This window comes from Blennius ocellaris (genome assembly GCF_963422515.1).
Source record: "Blennius ocellaris genome assembly, chromosome: 14".
Classification (NCBI taxonomy): Eukaryota; Metazoa; Chordata; class Actinopteri; order Blenniiformes; family Blenniidae; genus Blennius; species Blennius ocellaris.
Genome location: NC_137663.1, coordinates 27,013,324 through 27,035,455, shown reverse-complemented (window position 1 = coordinate 27,035,455; position 22,132 = coordinate 27,013,324). Strand labels below are relative to the sequence as shown.

The 22,132-nt window shown below is 45.7% G+C and overlaps 1 protein-coding gene across 1 annotated transcript in view; it reads right to left on the bottom strand.

Moving 5' to 3' along the window:
- Positions 1–22,132, bottom strand: part of opcml (opioid binding protein/cell adhesion molecule-like) — a gene marked incomplete at its 5' end in the record, with an annotated part of 146,196 nt that overhangs the window by 74,386 nt on the left and 49,678 nt on the right. The window contains one exon of the mRNA XM_080509072.1: positions 1,658–1,783. Within this exon, the coding sequence (XP_080365198.1) occupies positions 1,658–1,783 (126 nt within the window). The remainder of the gene's footprint in view (positions 1–1,657; positions 1,784–22,132) is intronic.

The window sequence follows — 22,132 nt, the reverse complement described above, 5'->3', positions numbered from 1 at the left end:
GGTTTTAGTCTTTACAGACTTTTTGGGGTTTAAAATATTTAGGAAAAAAAACATTTAAAGTGACTCTTTTAGTTTGGAATTCATTGATATTCAAAAAGGACTCAAACTGTCACCTCCAAACAGGCTGTTTTGACTGATAAGCTGGAGCTCCCAAGAAAACATATTTGGACTCAACTGCGTCTTTGATGAGTAAATTTAACAGCAAAACTATTTTACGGTCCGGATTTAACTTAAAAGTTTATAATAATTGGTATAAAGCTGTAAATATTTCAGAGGAATTAAAGCAAAACATTTGCTGAAGGCATTTCTATTTGCTGCTTTGTGCCCAGAGGATCGACTCCTTCCTGTTTACAGTGGTTTCAGGCTTCATTCATTCAAGGTCAAAGGTCATGGGCTTTCTAACATTCATGGATACGCCGTGGCTTTACACAAGAACAACAAGAACACACTTTCATTTACTTATTCCTTTTAGAAAAGCTCAATGTGGATGCTGTTGCTTATATGCTCATGAATCAATGCAAGAAGCAGCTTCAACGGTTTTTTTTTTTCTTCTTTCAAACAAATGAACTTTGACATGAAAGACCACGTGATGTACTTCAGCTGCTCATTTGAATACGAAGAATTCCGTAGCAGCGAGAGGAAGAGGTTAAAAAGCACTCCGCTATCGCGAGTTGAGTACGGCACTAACATGAGACCCTGATAAATAATTCTGTCCTAACGAGTCGGTGGATCAAACTTTGAGGCGTATTTAAACACAACGTCTGTGTTTTGAGCAAACAGATCTGCGATCAACGGAAACTAAACTCTCGGCATCCGACGTAGAAACGGCCTCGTTTCTTGATCCGTGCAAAACGACGCAGAGAGTCGGAGTCACACTGAGAACGCTTTTTTTTGGGGGGGGGGGGGGTAAAGTTTGCAGTGTTAAAACTTCAGGCCATAAAGCCGCCGACCTCTGACCTCTGCTGGACGCCTCTTCCTTATGAGGCACATACGACCACTTCCTGTGCAGCAGGCCACTGTAGCGGCTAATCCAATGGGAAAACAGTCCGTCCTGGTGATTCTGTCACTTCTAACTCCGTCAGCCTTTAAAGGGTGAACTGAGCCTTTACCTCCACCCGCCTCCTCCTCCGGCACCGTCTCCGACCGGCCACAAACTGCTCAGCAGCACCAACAAACGTTTTTCTTTAATCATTTTCTCTCTGATCCATTCTGCGGTTTGTTTCTAAAGTCACAAGGAATCTAAATGTCAACAACAAACATATAATTGTTCTCCGCATTGTTGCACTTTACTGTCCAAAGCTACTTACATGTGATTTACCAACGTAATGCTTTTGATTCAGAATGTAGGATGCACACAGGAGCCACCACACTGTGTTCTTGTACTCTGATAATGATGGACAATATCTCTGCACCCACAGCAGCTCTTGTTGTTATGAGCCGGGAAACAGGATAATAAACCGCCTAAACAAAACATTTCTTGAGGTTCTGACGGCTGAAAGACACTCGGCGTGGTCTCAGTGTCGGAACTGAAACAAAGAGCCGAAGAGAATCACTCAGATGTTCTAAAAAAAAATCCACCGTCCGACCGCGAGAGCACAAGGCGGCCGCCGCCAGGCGACACACGACACTTCATGGAGGAGGAGAAAGCCGGTCTTACCTCGCGGTGAGTGATGCTTCCACATGATGCTGGCCTCGGGGCGCCCCACCGCCAGACACATGAGGTTGACGTTGCTGCCCTCGTTCACCGTGACGTCCTTGGAGATGTTGGTGATCCTGGCGGGTACTGCGGGGGCGAGGGAGAGAACAAGCCTGATTGATGCTTTTCGTCTAATTAATGACATGAGAGCGGAGAGAGAGCCGCCGTGCCGTGTGATTGGACGGCTGACGAGGATAACACCCCCCCCCCCCCCCGTGGTGGTGGTGGTGGTGGTGGTGGTGGTGGTGGTGGTGGTGGTGGTGAGGCAATTAGCATGAAATTAGCTGACAAATCTAACAATCCTCCGGCTCGCCGTGGCGTTTTCCCTGGTTGATTTTCTTCATCGTGTATCTTTGCCGCCCTGCTCAATCGACAAGCGTCGGGCTGATTCGGAGGAAGACGGGATTTCATCTCCCGCCTCTCGCCCGTGACCCCGCCAGCGGTTCAAGGTTCAAGGTTCAAGGTTCAAGGTGTGTGTATTGTCACATCACCAGTAAAAGCCAGGTTTCGCAGTGAATGAAATTCTTATTTTGCCGTCTACCCTGGAGCCAACGTACATAAATAAGTAAGTATATACACAAAAGAATAAAAATAAAGTAAAATGACAGTGTGTGTGTGTGTGTGTGTGTGCTAGGCGCAGTGATTAACTGCACTTGGCGAGACGCCGAAGGTCACAGGTCCCCCCCCTTCGCCATCATTTCCGACTCTTAACATTGACGTGAACTGGAAGATCATCACTTTGGACTTTCGCAGCACAGAAGGGTCGCGTGTTTTCAGTTTTTATTAACATTTAATGTCGCTGTTTTATTATTTAAATGAAGCATCCGTCTCCCCCTCATCGATAAATCAAACCTCCGCAGAGGAAAAGGTCACGCCGAATACCACAAGTCGAGTGTGAACAGATGTAAAGTTTCACAACAAGCACAGTGTTGCCATGGATACAGGGAGTCATCATAGACCTCATTTTTCCAGATTATATTGGAAACACTTTGGAAAGTGAAGCTCAGCGGGAGGCTCTGTGTTTCAGCTGAAACCAAAGTGAGGTGGTGATTCTGTGTGGTTCATGTCGACGACGTGTCAACGTCCAATCAGCTGCTTGCTTCTGGCACATGACGAGCGTGAGCTTTTGATTGGAATTCAATATTCAGTTCTGTTAAATTGGTATTATTTTATGCATGTTTTGAAATCCCTGTTCAATGATTAACCTGGAATATACATACCAATGAAGTAGAAGGCGATAATAATCAACTCTCCTGGCTCACATTTCTTTAATTAAAGGTGTTTGGCTGTGTGTGCGTGCGTGTGTGTGTGTGTGTGTGTGTGTGTGTGTGTGTGTGTGTGTGTGTGTGTGTGTGTGTGTGTGTGTGTGTGTGTGTGGCGTCTGGATGTAATGAAGACTCCTCAGTATCGTTGTCTCATTGGGTTCATGAAAATGTGAACTCCAGTCGATATGATTTATTTTCTGGAATCCAGCAGCTAATCTTGTTTTTATCCTCTTTTAATATTTTTGTTCAGTGAAATTAACTGACACGGAGCTTATTCTTTGTGGAGTTTAAAAATACAATGAAAATTAGAACCTGATTACAGCAAGTAACTGAATAAAATAGAAAGTAACACAAAGTAATACCAACGTCATTTACATATTTTTTTTTCAGTTTAAAAATGTCTGAAGATCTTTAAAAATGTCAGTTTTCCTTTTTATTCCCCAAAATACAAAAGAAGACAATGTGATGAATTAAAGAAAACATCCCGATTAAAAGAGTTTTCTACATTTCCAGTAATTCACCATTGACTTCACAGAAATGTTCAGCAGCTTTAGCTTCACCACATTTTTTTTTTTGTATTTAAAAGTCAATTAATTGAACGGGGTTTTACTCAGCCTCCTGCCCACGCCCAATCAGAAACGCTCTAACGAGAACATCAAGTCTGAAACTCTGCTGAAAGTCCAGAAAGCTGAATTTGGAATGTGTTCAGGTTTAGTTTTCCGCAGCGAGGAGACGAATCAACCGAGGCGATAATGTGTGGTCTGTGTCGGGGGAGGGGAGCTGGACCGGCGCGATTCTCTGCATCCAATTGACCTTTGAATTTACCAATTCAATTAGCGCGCGCTGCTAAGGTGTGCTCAACGGGTTCACCGAGGACGCCGTGTGAATAAAGCGTCCTCAGAACGCCGTCCACACGGCGGCTCCTCGTCATAACACCCGGACAAGTAATGCGACGACTCTGGTAAACACATGCAGGTAAAACGTGTTTCCAACGTCGCTCAGGCTGATATTTCAAGTCAAATTAAAAAAGTATTGCCTCTGATTTTTACATAAAGCTGCTGTCGCATCCAAGAACGAGAAGAATGCGGAATCTGTTGTATCGAGAATTTATCAAGAGCAGAGGTCGTATTTCACGCACACACAATGGAAGGTTTCTACTGCATTCAAAATGAATAAATTACTTCAAAACAATTAATGATTTAACAAACACAGAAGTAATTCTGCGCAGTAAAACAGCAGGTTGCCATGTTGGCTGACCAGGAGCCACCACACTGGTGGTATTTGCAGAATTGTGTTGCTGTTGCTCCTCCACTGATTGAACACAGCTGCAGGACAAGCCACCGCCGCAGAACAACGTCAAACTCCTGTCTTCTTACCACTCGTCTGTGAATAAGAGTACATGGACTACGCTTCATGAGGTCATGGATGTTCGACTCATTTGGCCGCCAGTTCTACCGTATTTCCCGACTATAAGGCACCTAAATACCTCAAATGTTCTCAAAAGCTGCCAGTGCGCCTTACAACCCGGTTTACCTTATATATGGAAGAATTCCTCTACTCCAGACTGCTATTTGACAGCTGAACAACTGGAAGCTTTTATTTTGACAACCCTAACTTTGCAACTGGATGTTCAGAGCGGACGACACTCCACACAACACCTTCATCACTCATGGTTGCACACCAACATTCTAACAAACCAAAATAAACTAGATGAAATAATGACTCCCTAAACTGGGGAACAAAAACACATAAACACAATCAACACAACACCAAGCCCAACAACAACCCACAATAACTTCCAACAACACAAAACATGAATTTGTCGCTGAATTCATCCTGAGCTCCTCAGTGCAGCCGATAGAAACTCCCATAATTCATTGCAGCTGTTTGTCGTGTTTTAAATGCAATTATTGGGGGGGTTATATTTGGTTTGTGGTGTCGGTAATAATTGTGTTTTTGTTGTGTTTTTGTTGCTTAGTTCATGTAGTTTAGTTTATTACCGGTAGTTGTAAGTTGTCAACCAGCAGTGAAGAAGGTTTTGTGTGTAGTGTCGTCCTGGCATAGGCTGCAGGTAGGACTATCAAAATAAAGTGTGTGCACCTCTCTGGGTGTTAGAATCAGTGGAAAATGTAACCTAATGGCTTTGAGCTATAAAGGTTGCTGACCACTGGTCTATTGCATGAGCCTTATAATGTGGTGTGCTTTATATATGAACAAAGTATAAATTATGTCAATTGATGTAGGTGTGCCTTATAATCCGGTACCTTATAGTGTGGAAAATACGGTACTTCTACTTGCTCACCACTGGAAGTATCTTGGCGTTTACTCTCTTGCTCAAGGAGACTTTGAAATTGTCGATCTCTGAACACTTTGATCTGTTTTACTCTGCATGAAAGGACTCATCCAGATAGCTTGACTGAGTTATGGCCAATACATCATGAGATGAGAAATATGTAATTTATGTCACGACATAATTACTCGGTGTTTTTTTTCTAACTTGGAAAGGTACGACCAGAACTAGAGCCAGTAGGTTGGTCTACACTCTCACACCGAATAACACACACCTCGGCGCTGCTTTTATAAAGGTTACGAGGAAACTATTCCCTGAAGCGATGAAATGTTCGAATGCCAAGAAAAGTGGGCCTCTACTCTCACAAATATAAGTTGTAGGGTCGCGTTTGTCACCCTTATCAATTTCCCGGTTTGATTTCGGGGAGGTGGGAACGACTTTTGGGGTGTTTGAGACGACACAAGAAGGCGAGCAGCCAGCCACCGCAGAGAAACGCTCGTTTAAAAAGAGCAGCCATTGTCATCTGCTTTCTCCCGCAGACTTCCCCACGAGAAAGGTCATTAGGACACTTCCGGGAAGTGGATGCAAAGTGTTCACTTTACAAAAGCAGACGGAGGTTTGGCTTTCTGCTGCAGTGGATGTTGACAAAACCTGGAGGGTTTTTAGAGAAATTGCACATGACGGTTATTGTTGTTGGTTTTCAGGCTGATATTGTCGGAGATCCTGACGGCCTCACCGAGCCTCATCACTCCCAGCAATCTGCGCTGGCAGCCGGCGCTCCCGCTCCATATTGATGTTTCTATTCTGAAGGCTGGCTCCGTGTTGTGGGAAGTCTGATCTGCATTTTCTCATATTAGCGCGTAAGTGTTTTCCCTTTTCCCTCCGGCTCCGTGCTCCCGGGGCCACCCGACGCTGACATCCACCTGCTCACCTGTTCCCCAGGTACTGACTCACAGAGCCTCCACCTGCTCCTGGCACCGTCATCAGTGCTGCTCCGAGCCGCCGCCATCTCGCCATCCCGCCATCTGAACAGTAACCTGGAGCAACGTGGGAGCCTGCTCCCCACAATCCTGCACGCTCGCTTTGTCTTTCCTGGTATCGGCACTAGAACCATGGGACGGCTCCCATCTGCCGAGGGTCTGGCGCTCAGAGGCCAAAGAACAGTCCCTATTATTGGAAATGACCAAATAATAACACAGAACATAGTGTGTGCATGTGAGCTGCTCGGTCAGTCGGTACCCATGTGTTTACAAATATACAATTGTAAAAATAACAGGCAGAACATTTGATTCAACTTAAAGGGACATATTGTGTAAAATACACTTTCTTTTTTCCAGCAGTACTAATCGTCTCCAGACCTGGAACGACGCCCCAGAAGTGTAGAAAGTGTGTCCTCTCTCTCTCTGGCTTGTTCCAGGTTTTAAAAAAAGTGTGGCCCCAAACAGCCAATCAGAAATCAAACCCTATACAGTGTCATCAGGGGTTCAGCTAATCACAATCAAGGTAGGCTCCTCCCCTTTGACTCCTCCCACAATCAGGCAGCTCTAACCCACGAGAGGAAGTACTTCCTCCTATTCCCATAGATAGGCGTGTGTGGGCGGAGCCAGTCCAGCTCACACAGACACAGCAGATTCTGAATGTAGCTCCTGGGATCCGATATTCTAACGGAGGAGAATCAAGGAGGAGCTGGGAACTTTGAAAACGAGGTTTCTGGAGCGACCAGACCAGGAGGAGGAGGTGAAGAAGAGAAAGACAGGAGAACTTTAAACACCTTGACTTTGGTCCATGTTGAAGTCGTCAGGAGCTTGAATCAGTCCGCCAGGCCTCGCAGGACGGATTCAGGCAGGACAATCACAGCTCAACACAGAAAACTCCTTCAAGTTCACCGATCCTCCACAGGTCAATACAGGACTCTCATTTTGAAACAGTGAGGAGACGCTGCATCAGAGACTGATGATTCAGTGGTGTTTCCAGATTGGTCAACAAAATCCACAATGGCTAACCAACCATCACCGCTCGGAGACTCTGAAAGACTTTAGGAAATGAGTCAACGCCTACAATCATTTGTCTGTCCAGCAAAAATACTCCTAACGTCCGACCTCCTCTCCACTGTGAACGTCCTCTCTCTTTCTAAACCCATCATCTTTGTCCGAACCCGAACCCTCTCCACACCACCTCCAGAAGTCACACCTCCATCACCATAACACACACCTTCATCACCAGAACACACACCTTCATCACCATAACACACACCTTCATCACAAGAACACACACCTCCATCACCATTACACACACCTTCATCACCATTACACACACCTTCATCACCATAACACACACCTTCATCACCATTACACACACCTTCATCACCAGAACACACACCTCCATCACCATAACACACACCTCCATCACCATAACACACACCTTCATCACCAGAACACACACCTTCATCACCAGAACACACACCTTCATCACCATTACACACACCTCCATCACCATTACACACACCTCCATCACAAGAACACACACCTCCAGCACCATTACACACACCTCCATCACCAGAAGTCACACCTCCATCACCATTACACACACCTCCATCACCAGAAGTCACACCTCCATCACCATTACACACACCTCCATCACCAGAAGTCACACCTCCATCACCATTACACACACCTCCATCACCAGAACTCACACCTCCATCACCAGAACACACACCTCCATCACCAGAACTCACACCTTCAAAGTGTCCTTCACGGCTCACCAGCAGACCCGACCCCCGACGGACGGCTGGCTCGTCACGGAGGCCGCCCTCCTCCCTCTACAGAGGCCGCCCTCCTCCCTCTACAGAGGCCGCCCTCCTCCCTCTACAGAGGCCGCCCTCCTCTCTCTACAGAGGCCGTCCTCCTCCCTCTACAGAGGCCGCCCTCCTCCCTCTACAGAGGCCGCCCTCCTCCCTCTACAGAGGCCGCCCTCCTCCCTCTACAGAGGCCGCCCTCCTCCCTCTAATGGCCGCACAGATCAAACACACACCACAAAGCAACGCAATGTTTACATTGATCGTCTCTTCTTCTAGCTTTTTTTAGTTGTGGTGGTGTTATGAAATAATTGGTGGCGGGTGGATGTCCGTCATGCTTCACACACACACACACACACGAGTTCGAACTAATGATTTCCTTCCAACCCAGCCACGTGACCCTGATCACACACACACACACACACACACACACACACACACACACACACACTGCAGCCATCCATCTTGTGCGTAGTGACGTAAATCCTATAACGTGTATTTGATGTACTGGCATGTTTTTAATGTATTTCAACGGCATACACGGGATGTAAATGTTGTGACAGACTGAACTGTCAACCACTCTTTCAAAGTCCTTCCTGCTTATTGTGTCATTTCGGTAAAAAAAAAGAATAAACGGCTTTAATTAGTTCATTTCACATTTTAGAGAATTGTGCAGCACCGCGGAACCAAAACACAGCTGCAGTTATTTTTAGCCCACGTCAATAGCCAAGGCTCCCTTTCGTAAATAAATCCCGACAACTGATCTGCGACTCCGCTGAATCTCTTCCCGCACCCCGAGATTTGAGCCACAGCTTGAACCACCGCAGTGTTTCTTCTCCTACAAAAGCTTTCAGCTCCGATGAGCCGGGCCACCGCGGACCGTTGTAAAGCAATCCATTAGCGTCCTTCTCCAAACCCGAGCGGTGGCACAACGCCGTGGTGAGACGCCCCCACTGTCGCCTTGAGTCTAGTGCAATTAGACAAATGTCACTGGACTGATGTGGTGATGATTAATTGAGGGTAAAATGCAACATGTGGTGCCTTTAGGAGGCTAAATAGGGAGGGGAGTGGTGGTGGTGGGGGGGGCGGGGGGGGGGGGGGGGGGGGGGGGGGTAAGGCTCTAGTCCTCTGAGCCACGGTGACCTCCGGCGGAGATGAATGAAGCAACATCTGTGTGCAGAGCAGGCGACGAGTTCGCCTTGATAATGCCAGGTGATTAAATACACAGCTCTCCTGCCAGCAAGGGTGTGTGTGTGTGTGTGTGTGTGTGTGTGTGTGTAGGGAAGGGGGGGGGGGGGGGGTGTAATGCAAGGTTTTCATTAAGAAAAAACAAAAAACAAAAACAAAACAATGTCCATGAAGGAATAAGATGTTTTGTTGACGGGTTTTGGTAAAGCTGAGGCCACGTTTAGTCGTACTCGAGTTTCTCCCAAACTGATATTTCTCGTCTACATTTATAAAAAAAACAAAAAAAAACAACATTACTTCATTGATACAGATTCGCATGTCCACCTGGTTCAGAGCTGCTGAGCGCAGGCAGACCTGTAGGGGGCAGTGTAACGAGAGGCATGAAACCACGACAGCCAACCAGAATCCTGGGGAAAAAAAACACGACGTCACAACTTGTTACGTAAATCTCCGCCTCCTCTGTAGATTCAAAGAGAGATACAGTTTTTCTACATCTCCACTGTGGGCGGAGTTTTCAGGAATCATCGTTGTGTGGAAACTCGTCGCTGCATTTATGTGTCAATGCAAGAAACGCAGAGAAATATCGCCTCGGTGCATGTAAACATATGATTCTGTTCCTTTGAAATACCTTTCTTTTCCTCCATATATTAACACAGCAAGTGGTTGTTCCTCACACAGTGAGAAGAGAGAAAATGAGCAGCAACACCACAGTTTGTTTGTATCTACAGCAAACAAGAACAACTTCCATCGACTCAGCATTGCGACAATTATGGCAATTTTCCATTCAGACTGTCGAAGCTGGAAACGTGTTGGAAGGATCAGGATGCATCAAAATTAACGTTTCAGAAAGTCGTCTGAGGAGGACAATGGTCCTGGCAGTCACCCGACTCCTCGCGCTGACTGAAGCACTGCTGGCAATAAAACAATAAAGAGTACTTCACTGGTTCAGTGCGTCGTTTAGCAGCACTCAGGAAGTGAACTGAATGTATCGGAAGTCTTTTAGCCCAACAGTCTATCATCTCCCCGGCCATGAAATTATTAAAGCTATTGCCCTTCAACTTCCTGCCGCTTCTTCCAGACCGACCTGGAGCTCTCATGGACTGATCCTGGATTGATGCTGGACAGATCCTGGACTGACCCTGGACTGACCCTGGACTGACCCTGGACTGACCCTGGACTGATCCTGGACTGATCCTGGACTGATCCTGGATTGATGCCTGACTGATCCTGGACTGACCCTGGACTGACCCTGGACTGACCCTGGACTGACCTTGGACTGACCCTGGACTGATCCTGGATTGAACCTGGACTTACCCTGGACTGATCCTGGACTGACCTTGGACTGATCCTGGACTGACCCTGGACTGACCCTGGACTGACCCTGGACTGATCCTGGACTGATCCTGGACTGATCCTGGATTGATGCCTGACTGATCCTGGACTGACCCTGGAATGACCCTGGACTGACCTTGGACTGACCCTGGACTGATCCTGGATTGAACCTGGACTTACCCTGGACTGATCCTGGACTGACCTTGGACTGACCTTGGACTGACCCTGGGACTTTGTCCCAATCAGAAAACACCTGCAGCACAAGGTAACCAGGAAATAAAACACCCAAACCACTTTATCTGGCAGGAGGTTGAACCCGAAGGCCCACAAAGTTCATTTGTACTGCATTTATCCACAATCAGAAGCATTTGTTCACCATCTGGCCCCATAAGCTCATGATAAATACATGTGAACGGTTGTGGATCAGTGGACTGCCCGCAGTGTTCGATGCAGCTCGGTTTAAACTCCTTCACATGCAGGTGGAGCGAGCGCTCCGTCAGACCTGATATCATCATCTTGGAAATGAGCAATGCCTGGTCTGAACAGCTGCAGATGTTGCTCCAGAACCTGTAAACAACGCCGAGCTGGACTGAAGCCTTCACACATGTCCGGCTCATTCTGCCTCGTTCCTTCCCACTGATGATAAACTGGATCGTCCCTCGACTTTTTAACCAATGGGTTGGATTTTTCTTTCCTTTTTCTTTTCTAACTTACATCTGTCCATCCTGAACGGACCAAGACGACACGCCAACATGGAATGACCTTGTTCGTGACTCGACTTGTCCTCCAACAGCTGGGCTTGACATTGAATTTATCTCGGCATGAAGAAGAACTCTCTCAAATGACGGTTTTTCAACGTATTTCTGGAGCCATGAAGCAGAACCATGTCTGTTTAGAACGAGGGAGTAAAAGATGATCAATGCACGATTTGATTCCAGATGTTAGTTTTGTTTGATTCGCCTGTCGCAAATCCAGATCGACCGAGTATTTAGGATTCTGTAATCAACTTCCTGTGTCAAGATGAGCTGAAATGAATAGTTAGTCATTCGCATCACATTTCAAATGAACACTTTTTTTTTTTTTTTTTCGGAACTAGCATGGTGCTGTATTAAATATAAGATTTAATTGATTTTGACATAATCTATTTTACACCGTATCTGTTAATGGGGTTGTACGATTTGAGTCATTGTGGGGTTCAGCTTACTCATGTGTGATTTGGGAGTTGAAGCCATAACAACGCACAAAAACAAAGCTCTACGTATAGGCTTATATACATGGTGTGTATAAAATTGGCAAATAGGCACAGTCATGAAAATCCTCTCTTTGAAGCTGGTGATATAAAATAAGAGCCTGAGTGCTTTGGCTCGATTGCACGTTGAACAATTACCAAGCACAGGACTTGGACCCGAGGCGAGGCTTTGCGACGCACAATGCTCTCTTGGCTTTCACATGTGGGAGTCGGTGGTTTGCATTCACTCTGGAGTTTGTTCTGGTTAAACGTCTTATTTGTAGACCGTCTTGCCGAGTCTCAGTCATGCCGCTGAATTTTTTAAGAAGCGTCGGGCTATTCGGTTTTTGCACGCTCCACCTGCTCCTGCGTTTGCAGCCTTTGCACATCGCCGGTGGCTGGAGGCGGCGTGATGTAGGTGGGCAGGTTTTACACGATGGGAACACGGAATAGCGGCAGTGTTTTGAGGGGATTTCATCACCTCCTGCATGGATTCCTTTATTTGGACTTAAAAGGGAACTGATTATGGGATAGTGGGCAGGGTCAAAGTATATGTGGCTGGCGTTGATTCCGTCTGCTGTGGAATCTGTACTTGAAACCATATTTTATATCTTTGTAACTGACCAGACATATATTTTATATTACACTATCCCATGTTAATATCCCTGCATTTTCTTGTTCTTGAGAAAAAAAAAGGACATTAATTCTGATTTAGTAGAAAGTCCAGAATCCCAAGTTTTTACACATAAAAATCCCTTCTTGGCCCCTGGAGTCATTTTGTATATAGACATGTTGTGAATTAATTAAGCTTCTATTGTTAAGTTGTTTGACACTCCGTGAAATGTAAATGTTTAGTCAAAAATTGTTATTGACATATCGTTTGTGTGTTGAGTGTTCAGAAAACACACATTGAGGATGACTGGTCTGTAAAACGAGCTGCTTGGTGTGAAGTGGATCGAATTCTACAGCTGGATGATCGGTGGCTCGATTCCTCCATCGGGGGCTTTTGGTGTGGAGTTTGCATGTTCTCTTGGTACATTGGCCGGTTCAGAGTCAAGCGTCATCCTGAAGTCCAACAGTGTGTGTGCTGGAGGCCAGGTGAACGTGTGTGTTCCGTCATGGACTGGTAACGAGTGCAGAATGCGTCTCCGGCGTCCGGCCATCCAAAGCTGAGGGCAGAGCTGGTTATATATTTCTCCGTCTCACAGAGGCCGTCAGGGGGTCTTTCCTGGGGAGGCAGTCATCGGTCATTAGAAGGCAGTTCGGCCGTCACCGTCCTCTCTCCCGCCAACCTCCACCGGGTCGAGGGGCATCGCTGGCCTTCCTAATGACTGGGTCCAGTCTCTTCCTGTCCCCCGCTGAGACGCCGCTGCGCCAGCTGACCAACCAGTAGAAGACGGCCAACGCCCCCCGGGAAGTCTTGGAAGGTCTTCAGGAGAACCACCACAGTCTCCTGAGCTGCTAGAGTCTGATCTGACCTGAACCCTTCTAATGAAGCAGAGTCGTCGTATAAACATGAAGGTTCAGCTGAAAGGTTCAACACTACTACTTCTACTACCACTACTAATTATAATAATAATAATAATAATAGCCGACTACATGTTATTTTGATCTGTATAATAATTCCACCAGTAAACATCATCAGAACTTTCAGGAAATCCCCTGTTCTCCATAATGGTGAATCCGGCACAGCAGCCCTTCTTGAAATAAACTCATTTAACTGACGACACTGAGAAGAAACAGAAAGAAAACAGGTGACGTGAGCGACCCACATACACACTGCAGCAGGAAACCCAAGCTTTCTTTAGGACCGGAATACATCACACGATAAAGACTAATCCTGACGTTACACACTCTCACACGTCTTCCTCCAGTCAACAGGAGTTACAAAAAAACCCCCAAACCTTCACTCATGCTGACAGTCGTCTGAGTGAACGACGCAGCAGCTCAACCAGGTAACACCAGGTCTCCCTCGGAAATGGGTTTCTTGGTGAAAGAAAGGTTCAATAAAAAGATAAATAAACAACTTTTTAGTAAATCTAACTGCATCTATTTATTTTTTTTAATCTTCACTTTCTAGTACATAACTCTCAAGAGTATCCCTCAAATGATGGACGTATCCATCGTCAGGTTTCCAGCTCGTCTCTTTGGCAGACATATTCAAGATAACAGTACGTCTCACACAGCTCCACGTCTGCTGGTCTTGTCCAACTGTCTCCAGCCATGTACAAAGAAAAACAACAACTTTTCTGCTGTGCATGTGGCAGGAATAAACATCACATGAAGTGAATCTGTGTTGTTTTTGGGCGAGTGTGAACCCTCGACATCACGCAGCATCAAAGCCTTCGCTCCTGCTCCGACAAATCTATAATAGATGCTAACTCTCCTGTCGCGGCAAATTATTATGTGACGGAAACATCAAAGAAGTCACACTGTCAGCGAGTTCTCCAATCTGCCATCTTATCTCAGAGCAAGGGACGCCCCTGACAGACATCCTGGTTACGCTCACTGTTCTTGTCAGTGGTTATTGTTAATTCAGAGGCACGCCAGAACCCACGGGGGGGGGAGACAAGAAAGACACCCCAACCTCGCAGCCGCAGAAGTGTGATAAAACACTCGCTCTCCCGCCTTGGCGAGGTGGAAATAAACTAGGTTAGTTTTCCCACTGGCTGGTAAGAAGACACACGCAGTGACACCTGCCTTCAAACCGCCAGGCCTCCGCAGTTCAAAGGCAGCGTTTCATTTGGGACCCGTCGCATCTTCTGTTCCAGGATCCGGTCCAAAGCAGTGACAGCAGCACTGAAGCGAAACCAAATGGCAGAGCATGATGCGCCGTGTAAATATATTACCTTGTGATCAGCATGAGGAGAGGCAAAGGCACACATGCTGGCGGGGCTGAGATAGCCGGCTCTTTAATTCCTTGTATTTACAAGTCCAGACTTTCCGCCATGTGTTGCTTTTATCGATGAGCCGACGGCCGATCGGGAGCCTCCTCTCCCGGATGCCCCGGGTTTGGCATTCACTGTAGACTTCTTCCGTCTGCGTGTTGCCGGGTGACATTAGCGTTTGCTACAAGTGGAAAATAGTGAGGTATTTTTTTTCACGTCAGTTTTGGAGGCGATAGCATCTCCCTGTAAGCGTCGTAGAAATGCTAGCCCAGCTTCTCCGATGGCAAAACGCTTGAACTTCATACTCAAATATTTACCGGACATCAATATCTCCATACACGCAGATATTCGACTTGAAATTTGATGTACATTTTCCATTCCAGACGATCTGAATGTCTGACCAAGGCTCTGTAGGAAGTGATCATTACATGAGTTACCTGTGGTCACACAAGCTGGGGAGAATAAACTCCAGGCAAAAAAAAAACAACTTGTGAGTTTTTCCTCATTTTTCTGGAAAGCAATCTGAAATTCCGAAGGTGTAATTGCTACGCCTGCAAACATTCATCATCAGATGCTTGTAATTTGCCTCCAACGGCATCGCGAAGCAGTTCCTGCAGCGTCATATAATTACATCGATTTTGCTTTAAAGCAAAACGTGACACTGTGTTTTTCATTATGTCGACTGGTCAAACGACCAAACGATGTCCAACCACGTCTGGTTTCATGAACCCGACAGAAGGTCGGGGGGAAGTTCATGTTCCTCTGCAGGCGGCAGAGCAGAACCCTGAAGAACAGCGGCTTCACAGCAGGAATAATAAATGTGAAGGAACAACGTGTTGCTGTCATGTCGACATGGAGGCGAATCCCGAAGGGGATGTTTCCAACATCATGTTGCATCCATTCATCGTGTGCGATGAAGGGAACCCAGAACCCGAAGCTCGTCGTGCTGATAGTGGACCCGGCGGCGCGGCTTCATTTCACTGTGGCCTCGAGAGAAGATTATACATTATTCTTTAAACTCATCATTACATCTGTTGAGATGCTGAAGTCAAACGTCACAAAGTGTTCGGCAGGTAAAAGCGGTGGTCTTGTAGCAATAAGTTGGATCCCACTTGACCAAAGAGTCACACATTCTTCATACAATCAGCATTAAATGCTGCATTCATGCATGTGGGACTTTCTCAAGCTTCCATTTTCTGATTCACACTTCAAACTACAAAGGCAAACAGGAAACACGGCTGATTTTTACTGCGTGCGACTCTACAAACGGACAATTCATAGGGCATGAGCAGCAGATAGAGGAAGAAGATGATAATAGTGATAATTATAATACGACATTTTATTTTCAAAAGCACTTTTCATTTCAAGAATTGTCAAATTTATAAAGATCTTCAACAGAGGAAGCCAAATTGAAAGCCATGCAAATTGATTGTGCTCGTCTGTTGTGAAAGCTGAAGTTGTAAAAATACAGGGAATGCTATAATAAACAAAGTTAAAAGTTACATTACATCATCCGGTTGTCACGATCTGAGCCGGACACTGATGCGCTGACAATACAGTTCCACAGATATTTTCTATGAGTACGAACCTTATAGTTCTGTGGCCACAGGCAAGAACTGTACAGTTGTATCGCTGGACAATGTGAAGAAGGATGACTATTCCCAGATGGCATGTCGGTGCATTAAGCCAACCTTACGTTGCTATAAGTAGCATCAGGTGGGTTTTACATGTCATGTGGTTCATATACTCGCCACCTACACATCGCCTGGCAACTGGTGATTTAGTATTTAGAGCTAGTGAAAGTTAAAGTTACCGTTATCCGGATAATACCCCCCCCCCCCTTCCATTTTCCACTTGTGTTCTGTCTTCTGCTCCATGTTCCTGTCTTTCTCCCGCCCGCAGTCATGTTTTCAACACAACACACTTTCAGGTTTGTGCCAAATTAAAATGTAATGTATCCTGCAGTGCACCTTGAGAGAAACCCGTGCAGTACATTTTAAATGTATTCTCGGGCAAGTAGAGGTACGACGGAGGCATCGGAATTCAAAGAGCTTTTATCTTCCACCTTCATCCTGCATCATAACCACGCTCCCAGAACTTCCACACACAGAACAGCTCGCTTGGATATATATTTTTTTTTTTTTCTTTCTCTCCTGCAGCTCAGGGGAAAAAAATGTGCCGATAGCTGCATGCGTTTGTTTGGAACCAATATAGAAACATATAGCGAATCAAACACCGTGTGCTTCTCATCCATCCATATCCTTTGTGGAATCGTCTGCACGCGGTTCGTCGCGGCAGAGAAGCCCAGGCCTCGCCGTCCTTCAACGGCTCCAGCTCCTCTGGCAGGTCGAGCCAAACAAGCCCGGAGGCTTCCTGAACAAACCTCCAAACCATCTCAGCTCATCCGGATCCGTGACGTCACTGTTTTTAATCATCAAGGATGGAGGTGAAGGGTGGAGATGTACACGTCTGGCACAACAATTAAACCGGAAGTTTTAATGATTACCTCAAAAAGTGACGGTTTCCTCACCGTGTGCTGATTCTCCAAGGTGATTATGTTCACGCTACAGCGGCGCGTCTCCTCACAAACCTTTCTTGGACGCCTAATTACCAAATGGAATCGTCCACCAGTTGGAAAAGTTTGGAGACACGACGAGGACCAAGGCAATTAAAAAGAAGACTTGAGGTATTTGATCATACCAGCACTAGGCTGTGTCCTTCTTTTTGCTAACTTTACGCCTGAAGCGAAAAAGGGCACCAGAGAACTCCGCTCATCATCTACAATGAGGAATATATGGCTGACATGTCAGAAGGAGGAAGAGCGCGATCGCGGCCTTCGTCCTCCACGAGGAGCTTTAACAGAACATCCCCAGCTGCGTATCAGGTTCAGTCCTGCAGGCGTCCGGATTCACCGACGGCTTGTTTGCTCCCGTTACGTCTCATAAGGCTCGTGCAAACGATCCTTCATGTAATCCCACCCTCCGATATTAAAAATACATACTTCTCAGGCTGTAATGGAAGCTCCACTCCTGGCATGCTAAGTACAACTGAGGGTTAGGGAACGAGGCGAATCGATGGCAGAGGAATGATATATCATCTGATACGTCTTTCACATGCTGAACTTTTATCAAGAGTGCACAACCACACGTTTTTGCAATCGATCGACATTCCAAGTTTCCAAAAATAAGAGCTGCTGAAACCCCCCCCCCCCCCGGTGCCTTCACGTTGGGCCCTGGACAGATCGAACGTCTCGCATTCAACAGGCGTTCCTGCGGATCGCTGCAGGCGAACTGCAGGCGTTAAGTAACGTGTCAGAACGGTCCGGGCCTCGGCTCACAGCTCTGTTCTCGTCTGTGCAGACAGACGGCGCCGGGATGCTCCAAACCGCCGGCGAGGAGGAAGAACAAGTCGTCCCGGGGCGGCGGGAACGAGCAGCGTTCGGGGCGGCACGTTCTACGAAGCGGAGCGTTGAGGTTCCACAAACATGAGCAGAAACTGGGGGGGGAAAAAAAAAAAAATCGATGTTCAAAAGTCTGCTTGGATTTAAAATAACATTGTTAACCGACGTGCAGCTCTGCTGCTCGGCAGCTTTGGAGGAGACAAAGCCTCCTCCCAGCCTCACAGGAAGCTGGAGGATGTTCCTGCTAAAAGTCCAGTCCAGACGGTTCAGCTGTCCATCAGGACGACCCGGAGAGACACTAAGGCAACAGGCGCTAACTGCCACCGTGCCAACTCCCATCGTCGGAATATATTAAAATGTCACAACATACTGCAAAGATCAGGACTGAATGAGTCTTTCAACACGTGCAGTTCTTTGACAGACCGAAAGCTGCTTCACCGTCGATACTTTGATAATCCATCAAACACGTCAAACAACACAACAGTCATGTGGTATTAAGAGGAGAAGCAAACCGCTTTCTTCAGGCTCAAAACGGGGGAAGAAAAATCAGAATACTGCCTGAATAAAGCAGAAAGTATAGAGTCGACATAAACCGTGATACATTTCAGGCTCACACAAATAGATTGGTCTTTCACTTTACGGGCGGTTTGCGTTTAATTAACTAGAAATAACAAAGTCAATGAGAGTAAAACTTTTCACTGGAGATTTATACGTTGGGGAGGGAATTTTCAAACATGACAGTAAATTAATAAGAATTTGTCGTAAAGGAAGTAGGTAATTTAAGAGATGATCAGGCACAAGGTGGAAAACGTTGAGGTACAACTCTGCAAGCAGAAGTTGTGGGAATCAGCTGAATGCTGATTTCAACCTTTTAATTGCTTTTAAAACAAATGAAAACAGACAAAATCAAACACAAGACACACTTTTTCTCATATATACTGTGTATATATATAGACTCATATATATATGAGATTCCACATAAGGTGCATTTTATCCATTAAAAGTTTTGAGTTCAGGAGTCTGATGGATCATAGAAAAAGCCGTTTCTCAGCCCGTCCTGCATTTTAAGGATCCGTGTTGAAAGCAGAATTACATCAGATGTTATTATGACCATTAGCAGATGTGACAACTCATAAACACTGAACTAAAGAGCCTGAGTCGGTGTGAGAGATGAACTTTCACTTCTCACAGTTGTATGATTACAGTGATTTCTAAGGACACTCGTTTTATGTATTTTACTCTGGTCTGTTTTGCTGCGACTCCGGGAGATTTATGTGACCCTGAGACATGTTTATCAAATAAAACTGCACTTTTCATATTTGCCAAACAACCTGTGCTCGCAGTGTCATTATGGTAGGAGGTTTACCAGAGATCCCATTTAAGAGCTTATAGAATTTGCCACCACAAATCCAAGTTATGTCAAATATTCATGAAATGTTCAAAGACTATTTTTGGGGTTTGGGATTTTGAATTGAAAACCTCACACGTTCTGTATTCACCTGCCCTGACACACTACTCATTTTCAAACCACCACATCCACTCGTTCACACGCTATTTGCCGGCCAGCAGGGGCGGTCGCCTCGTCTCCACGTGAGCTTCGACCCTGTTCAGACGCTGTAAGATTGTCGTCTTTTACTTTGAAGCAGTGTGAGATTTGTTCTTCTCGGCCTGCTCGTCGGGGTTCATCAGGGTTTCAGTTTATTTCGACTCAAACACGCCTGCCAAATGCGATCGTGTCGCTATTTTCTCCAAAATTAAATACGTGAGATAAATCCTGCTTTGGTACATCGTGATCTCAAACGCTGTGTCACCTCCTCAAAACAGGTTACACACGACCGTCTTTAAGTACCGTATTTTCCGCACTATAAAGCACCTAAATACCTCAAATGTTCTCAAAAGCTGCCAGTGCGCCTTATAACCCAGTGCGCCTTATATATGGAAGAATTGCTCTACTGGAGACTGCTATTTGACAGCTGAACAACCAGAAGCTTTTATTTTGACAACTCTAACTTGGCAACCGGATGTTCAGAGCGGACGACACTCCACACAACACCTTCATCACTCATGGTTGCACACCAACATTCTAACAAACCAAAATAAACTAGATGAAATAATGACTCCCTAAACTGGGGAACAAAAACACATAAACACAATCAACACAACACCAAGCCCAACAACAACCCACAATAACCTCCAACAACACAAAACATGAATTCCCATCATGCCTTGCATCCTGAGCTCCTCAGTGCAGCCGATAGCTGCAATGCATTATGGGAGTTTCTGTTTGTGGTGTTTTAAATGCAATTATTGGGGGTTCTATTTGGTTTGTGGTGTCGGTAATAATTGTGTTTTTGTTGCTTAGTTCATATAGTTTAGTTTATTAGTTGTAAGTTGTCAACCAGCAGTGAAGAAGGTTTTGTGTGTAGTGTCCTCCTGGCATAGGCTGCAGGTAGGACTATCAAAATAAAGTGTGTGCACCTCTCTGGGTGTTAGAATCAGTGGAAAATGTAACCTAATGGCTTTGAGCTATAAAGGTTGTTGACCACTGGTCTATTCCATGTGCCTTATAATGCGGTGCGCCTTATAGTGCGAAATACGGTACCCGACATCAGTGTTTCTTTTGGTCGTGTCTTACTTCCTCTTTCAGGACAAGCGGGTTGATTTAGAAACCTGGCAGACGAGGGCTGGTTTCCTGTGCAGAGCGAGGAGAAAGCAGCGACAGCAGCTCCAGGCGGGACACCGAGCCTCCAGTCTCTCCTTTGATCTGCATCGGCACCGACGTGACGACACGCCGCCGCCGCCGCCGCCGCCAACTTGGAATCACTGATGACTGGATAACCCAGTTTCAGCTGAACACACGGGGAGCCGGCGGCTTCCAGGGCTGAGGAGCGGATCTGCAGCAATCCATCGAATTTCTTCTTCCGACGACGACGACGGACGGCGACTGATGATTTCGGGACTCAATGGAGCCGCGTGTTGTTTGGTCAGCGGTCGTGAAGGCAAATTTAAACCTCAAGTGCTTCTCACTGCACATTTCATGTTCATTTGATCATGCCATGACAAACTAACAGTGAACGGCTGATTTGCCTCCATTAGACACGCATTCCAATGTTGACATATTTACCATTTTTAGAATTTTTGCGCCGCAGAAAAAGAAGGAACCCGCCACAGGAGGTCGAACATGTTCTAGTAGCTCATCCAATATACCGTGCAGAGGCTATGCAGCGTAGTTGTTTATTTATTAATACATTTAAGGCACATGGCGTTTCACACTTTCGCATATTTTCAGATGTGCAATCACATATGTAATCCGATATCAACATACTTCGCGTATACACACAAATAAATTATAGCTTGTGAAAATATGTTCAAAGAAAATAGATGGTCTATATTTATGTAAACCACCCACACACTTAGAAACATTCACACATACCTCAACATTTTAATAAAGGTGCCTGGAAAGGGGCAGGAAGAAGGAAAACTTGTGAAATCCGACCTCTTCTCCAATAGTCGAGTTATATTTCATAATATTGAATGAACTACTAGAACACGTGTACATTGTAGACATATTCTAGTAGATCAATCAGTATAACGTATAGGAAACCAACACGCACTTGGTGGGAACACGCAAACTGCACACAGAAAGGGATTTGAACCGAGGACCTTCTCACTGTGGAGTCAGCACATGGTGAGTGGAACATTGTTATTATTAGTTGTAGTAGTATTCTGATATCTGCAGCCTTTATTCCGTTGTGGAACTGATTTGGACAAAATCACCTCGTCTTGACGATCGTTCTTCAAATGCGTCTGAGTCGCGACTTAATTCGTTTTTCCTCGTTGTTTATTAGTGGATGACGGCAGAATGGCCGAACGTTTTAGTCTGTGAATACTTTGATTCTTCTACTTTTTTTTTTTTTAAAACATGTTTCGGTGTCATCGGGACTTTAAGAAATGTAAATAAATTATAATCTATCGTATATCTGAAAGACCACTGGCTGCATATTTTAGTAGATTGAAATAATATTTCCTTAAAATGCACTTGTATATAAAA